The sequence below is a fragment of the Hyla sarda genome, chromosome 5, assembly GCF_029499605.1.
Source record: "Hyla sarda isolate aHylSar1 chromosome 5, aHylSar1.hap1, whole genome shotgun sequence".
Lineage (NCBI taxonomy): Eukaryota > Metazoa > Chordata > Amphibia > Anura > Hylidae > Hyla > Hyla sarda.
The window spans coordinates 45515433-45522199 of NC_079193.1; the positions used below are offsets into that span (position 1 = coordinate 45515433).

Genomic DNA, 6767 nt, shown 5'->3' on the forward strand with positions numbered 1-6767 from the left:
AATGTGAGGAGTGGACTCACTTATGGGAGATACTGTATATATATATATATAATGTGAGGGGAGGACTCACTTATGGGATATACTCTATATAATGTGAGGGGTGGACTCACTTATGGGAGATACTGTATATATAATGTGAGGGGTGGACTCACTTATGGGAGATACTATATATAATGTGAGGGGTGGAGTCACTTATGTGAGATACCGTATATAATGTGAGGGGTGGAGTCACTTATGTGAGATACTGTATATAATGTGAGGGGTGGACTCACTTATGGGAGATACTGTATATAATGTGAGGGGTGGACTCACTTATGGGATATACTGTATATATAATGTGAGGGGTGGAGTCACTTATGGGAGATACTGTATATAATGTGAGGGGTGGAGTCACTTATGGGATATACTGTATATAATGTGAGGGGTGGAGTCACTTATGTGAGATACTGTATATATAATGTGAGGGGTGGAGTCACTTATGGAAGATACTGTATATATAATGTGAGGGGTGGAGTCACTTATGGGAGATACTGTATATATAATGTGAGGGGTGGAGTCACTTATGGGAGATATTGTTTATAATGTGAGGGGTGGACTCACTTATGGGAGATACTGTATATATAATGTGAGGGGTGGACTCACTTATGGGAGATACTGTATATATAATGTGAGGGGTGGAGTCACTTATGGGAGATACTGTATATAATGTGAGGGGTGGACTCACTTATGGGAGATACTGTATATATAATGTGAGGGGTGGACTCACTTATGGGAGATACTGTATATAATGTGAGGGGTGGACTCACTTATGGGAGATACTATATATATATATAATGTGAGGGGTGGACTCACTTATGGGAGATACTGTATATATAATGTGAGGGGTGGACTCACTTATGGGAGATACTGTATATAATGTGAGGGGTGGACTCACTTATGGGAGATACTGTATATAATGTGAGGGGTGGACTCACTTATGGGAGATACTATATATATATATAATGTGAGGGGTGGACTCACTTATGGGAGATACTGTATATATAATGTGAGGGGTGGACTCACTTATGGGAGATACTGTATATATAATGTGAGGGATGGACTCAATTATGGGAGATACTGTATATATAATGTGAGGGGTGGAGTCACTTATGGGAGATACTGTATATATAATGTGAGAGGTGGACTCACTTATGGAATATACTGTATATATAAGGTGAGGGGTGGACTCACTTATGGGATATACTGTATATATAATGTGAGGGGTGGAGTCACTTATGTGAGATACTGTATATATAATGTGAGGGGTGGAGTCACTTATGGGATATACTGTATATATAATGTGAGGGGTGGAGTCACTTATGGGAGATACTGTATATAATGTGAGGGGTGGAGTCACTTATGGGAGATACTGTATATAATGTGAGGGGTGGACTCACTTATGGGATATACTGTATATATAATGTGAGGGGTGGACTCACTTATGGGAGATACTGTATATAATATATGAGGGGTGGAGTCACTTATGGGATATACTGTATATAATGTGAGGGATGGACTCACTTATGGGATATACTGTATATATAATGTGAGGGGTGGAGTCACTTATGGGAGATACTCTATATATAATGTGAGGGGTGGACTCACTTATGGGAGATACTGTATATATAATGGGAGGGGTGGACTCACTTATGGGAGATACTGTATATATAATGTGAGGGGTGGACTCACTTATGGGAGATACTGTATATATAATGTGAGGGGTGGACTCACTTATGGGAGATACTGTATATAATGTGAGGGGTGGACTCACTTATGGGAGATACTGTATATATAATGTGAGGGGTGGACTCACTTATAGGAGATACTGTATATATAATGTGAGGGGTGGACTCACCTATGGGATATACTGTATATATAATGTGAGGGGTGGAGTCACTTATGGGAGATACTGTATATATAATGTGAGGGGTGGAGTCACTTATGGGAGATACTGTATATATAATGTGAGGGGTGGAGTCACTTATGGGATATACTGTATATATAATGTGAGGGGTGGAGTCACTTATGGGAGATACTGTATATAATGTGAGGGGTGGAGTCACTTATGGGATATACTGTATATATAATGTGAGGGGTGGAGTCACTTATGGGAGATACTGTATATATAATGTGAGGGGTGGACTCACTTATGGGATATACTGTATATAATGTGAGGGGTGGAGTCACTTATGGGAGATACTGTATATATAATGTGAGGGGTGGACTCACTTATGGGATATACTGTATATAATGTGAGGGGTGGACTCACTTATGGGAGATACTGTATATATAATGTGAGGGTGGAATCACTTATGGGAGATACTGTATATATAATGTGAGGGGTGGACTCACTTATAGGAGATACTGTATATATAATGTGAGGGGTGGAGTCACTTATGGGAGATACTGTATATAATGTGAGGGGTGGACTCACTTATGGGATATACTGTATATATAATGGGAGGGGTGGACTCACTTATAGGAGATACTGTATATAATGTGAGGGGTGGACTCACTTATGGGAGATACTGTATATATAATGGGAGGGGTGGACTCACTTATGGGAGATACTGTATATATTATGTGAGGGGTGGACTCACTTATGGGAGATACTGTATATATAATGGGAGGGGTGGACTCACTTATAGGAGATACTGTATATAATGTGAGTGGTGGACTCACTTATGGGAGATACTGTATATAATGTGAGGGGTGGGCTCACTTATGGGATATACTGTATATATAATGTGAGTGGTGGAGTCACTTATGGGAGATACTGTATATATAATGTGAGGGGGGGACTCACTTATGGGATATGCTGTATATATAATGTGATGGGTGGAGTCACTTATGGGATATGCTGTATATATAATGTGAGGGGTGGACTCACTTATGGGAGATACTGTATATATAATGTGAGGGGTGGACTCACTTATGGGATATACTGTATATATAATGTTAGGGGTGGAGTCACTTATGGGAGATACTGTATATAATGTGAGGGGTGGACTCACTTATGGGATATACTGTATATATAATGTGAGGAGTGGACTCACTTATGGGAGATACTGTATATATATAATGTGAGGGGTGGACTCACTTAAGGGAGATACTGTATATATAATGTGAGGGGTGGAGTCACTTATGGGATATACTGTATATATAATATGAGGGGTGGATTCACATATAGGAGATACTGTATATAATGTGAGGGGTGGAGTCACTTATGGGAGATACTGTATATATAATGTGAGGGGTGGAGTCACTTATGGTAGATACTGTATATATAATGTGAGGGGTGGACTCACTTATGGGATATACTGTATATATAATGTGAGGGGTGGACTCACTTATGGGATATACTGTATATATAATGTGAGGGGTGGACTCACTTATGGGAGATACTGTATATATAATGTGAGGGGTGGACTCACTTATGGGAGATACTGTATATATAATGTGAGGGGTGGACTCACTTATGGGAGATACTGTATATATAATGTGAGGGGTGGAGTCACCTATGGGAGATACTGTATATATAATGTGAGGGGTGGAGTCACCTATGGGAGATACTGTATATATAATGTGAGGGGTGGAGTCACCTATGGGAGATACTGTATATATAATGTGAGGGGTGGAGTCACTTATGGGATATACTGTATATAATGTGAGGGGTGGACTCACTTATGGGAGATACTGTATATATAATGTGAGGGGTGGAGTCACCTATGGGAGATACTGTATATATAATGTGAGGGGTGGAGTCACCTATGGGAGATACTGTATATATAATGTGAGGGGTGGAGTCACTTATGGGATATACTGTATATAATGTGAGGGGTGGACTCACTTATGGGAGATACTGTATATAATGTGAGGGGTGGAGTCACTTATGGGAGATACTGTATATATAATGTGAGGGGTGGAGTCACTTATGGGAGATACTGTATATATAATGTGAGGGGTGGAGTCACTTATGGGAGATACTGTATATATAATGTGAGGGGTGGACTCACTTATGGGAGATACTGTATATATAATGTGAGGGGTGGACTCACTTATGGGAGATACTGTATATATAATGTGAGGGGTGGAGTCACCTATGGGAGATACTGTATATATAATGTGAGGGGTGGAGTCACCTATGGGAGATACTGTATATATAATGTGAGGGGTGGAGTCACTTATGGGATATACTGTATATAATGTGAGGGGTGGACTCACTTATGGGAGATACTGTATATATAATGTGAGGGGTGGAGTCACCTATGGGAGATACTGTATATATAATGTGAGGGGTGGAGTCACCTATGGGAGATACTGTATATATAATGTGAGGGGTGGAGTCACTTATGGGATATACTGTATATAATGTGAGGGGTGGACTCACTTATGGGAGATACTGTATATATAATGTGAGGGGTGGAGTCACTTATGGGAGATACTGTATATATAATGTGAGGGGTGGAGTCACTTATGGGAGATACTGTATATATAATGTGAGGGGTGGAGTCACTTATGGGAGATACTGTATATATAATGTGAGGGATGGACTCATTTATGGGAGATACTGTATATATAATGTGAGGGGTGGAGTCACTTATGGGATATACTGTATATATAATGTGAGGGGTGGAGTCACTTATGGGAGATACTGTATATATAATGTGAGGGGTGGACTCACTTATGGGAGATACTGTATATATAATGTGAGGGGTGGACTCACTTATGGGAGATACTGTATATAATGTGAGGGGTGGACTCACTTATGGGATATACTGTATATATAATGTAAGGGGTGGAGTCACTCATGGGATATACTGTATATATAATGTGAGGGGTGGACTCACTTATGGGATATACTGTATATATAATGTAAGGGGTGGACTCACTTATAGGAGATACTGTATATATAATGTGAGGGGAGATAGAGATAGATATATATATATATATATATATATATATATATATATAATGGGTGGACTCCTTTATGTGGGCATAATTGGCAATTTCGTTTGCAGTATGAATGGTGCAGCTCTACTAAGGAAATCCAGCTTTTACGTTCCGTAGTGTTACTGTTTCCCTTACTGTTTCCGCACCGTTTCTCTGTTTACACTCTGACATCATCTGATCGCATCTGCTAATAACATGACATCAGCCAATCACTATGTGACATCACCTGACCGCATTGTCCTATTACTGATGTCATGACACAGTGGAGGACTTCTGGAGGACTCCTAAGACTCTGTTTACACCAGCTTCACACCTCCTTCAGGATAGCAATAATAGCCTGACATAAAGGGGCCTAAAGGTCAGGGGTCACGTTATCATCTATGACAGTTGTTTCCAAACGAGTGGGCCTCCAGCTGTTGCAAAAAAAGCTGTTGTAGTTTTGCAACAGTTAGGAAGACACCCTGGTTTGGAAAACACTGCTCTATGAGGTGCGATTTAGTTGGGACTTTGAAACATACCAGAGCCCTCCGCCATGACGAGCCCCAGATTGGACGAGGCCATCTTTTCCATTCAATGACTGCAAACAGTGATCTTGCAATCGTTCAGGCACTGCAACACAAAAGCAGTAATAAAGTTGCACAACTTTTTACTGTACAAAGTATAAGCTTGCGATAACAGTAAATCAGACCACCCCCACTTGTTATATACAGACCGCCCCCACGTGTTATATACAGTGACAGCACTTATACAGGGTACAGTATGGCAGACTAACATTACACCAACTCCAGGGGGCAGCACCAAGTGTTTGCCCAGGTAGGATGCGATTACCTGCAACACCTGCAGCAGCCATGGTGACCCCCCACCACCAGGGGGAGGGGGTGCTGGACCCTTTGGATATGGAGCACACACTCACTGTACAAGCTGTACACTCTATGACCCCAGTGCAGCCAGAGCTGAGAGCTACATACACAGACTACGGAAGCCGGTGAGGAAATACCTGCAGTTGGCGCTCGGCTTATCTCCAGGACATGGTGCACAGGCTGTGCTCTAGCCGCAGGAGAACCGAGCATGGCCCCCGCCGCTACCTCCTGTACACCGGGGCAGGTGGAGGAGGAAGGTGGGAGGGGGAGCACGGCTACATCCTACAGGCAGAAGGACCTGTCATGACGTCGCGGTCATGTGACCGCTCACGTGCCGGGAAGGAGTCTGCAGTGGTGACAGTCATGCGGTCACGTGAGCAGCTGATGTAGCAGGGCTGTGTGCTGAGGATGTGCAAAGGGAAAACATGCCTAGTTGCCCATAGCAACCAATCAGAGCGTTTCTTTCATTTCGCCCTTTTTAAAATGAAAGAAGCAATCTGGTTGCTATGGGCAACTATTCTGCTGCACAGGTTTTGAAATGTCTCCATTTGTGATGTAATTGTGTAATATATATATATATATATATTCTGTATATATAATATATGTGTAATTAAAAATAAATACGACAAAAAAAAAAAAAAAAAAACAGGCATATTTTTTAACCCCTTAAGGACGGACCCATTTTTTACCTCTATGACCAGGCTCTTTTTTTTTTTTGGGAAAAATGACATGTATCTCTTTAAATGGTAATAACTTTAGAACGCTTTTTCTGAGCGGAGCAATTCTGAGATAGTTTTTTCGTGACATATTGTACCTTATATAAGTGGTGCATTTTTGTTGACACATGCAGCATTTTTTGTGAAAAACTTCAAAATATTTTGAAAAACTGGAAAATTTCTGGCGTTTTAAAAATTT

The 6767-nt window shown here is 41.0% G+C and overlaps 1 protein-coding gene across 1 annotated transcript in view; it reads right to left on the bottom strand.

Moving 5' to 3' along the window:
- Positions 1 to 6235, bottom strand: part of ZNF438 (zinc finger protein 438) — a 54820-nt gene extending 48585 nt beyond the window's left edge. Inside the window, exons 1-2 of the mRNA XM_056519433.1 lie at positions 5990 to 6235; positions 5511 to 5601 (exon numbers count right to left, since the gene is read on the bottom strand). Of these exons, the coding sequence (XP_056375408.1) occupies positions 5511 to 5562 (52 nt within the window). The 5' untranslated portion in view covers positions 5563 to 5601; positions 5990 to 6235. The remainder of the gene's footprint in view (positions 1 to 5510; positions 5602 to 5989) is intronic.
- Positions 6236 to 6767: the final 532 nt, after the last annotated feature.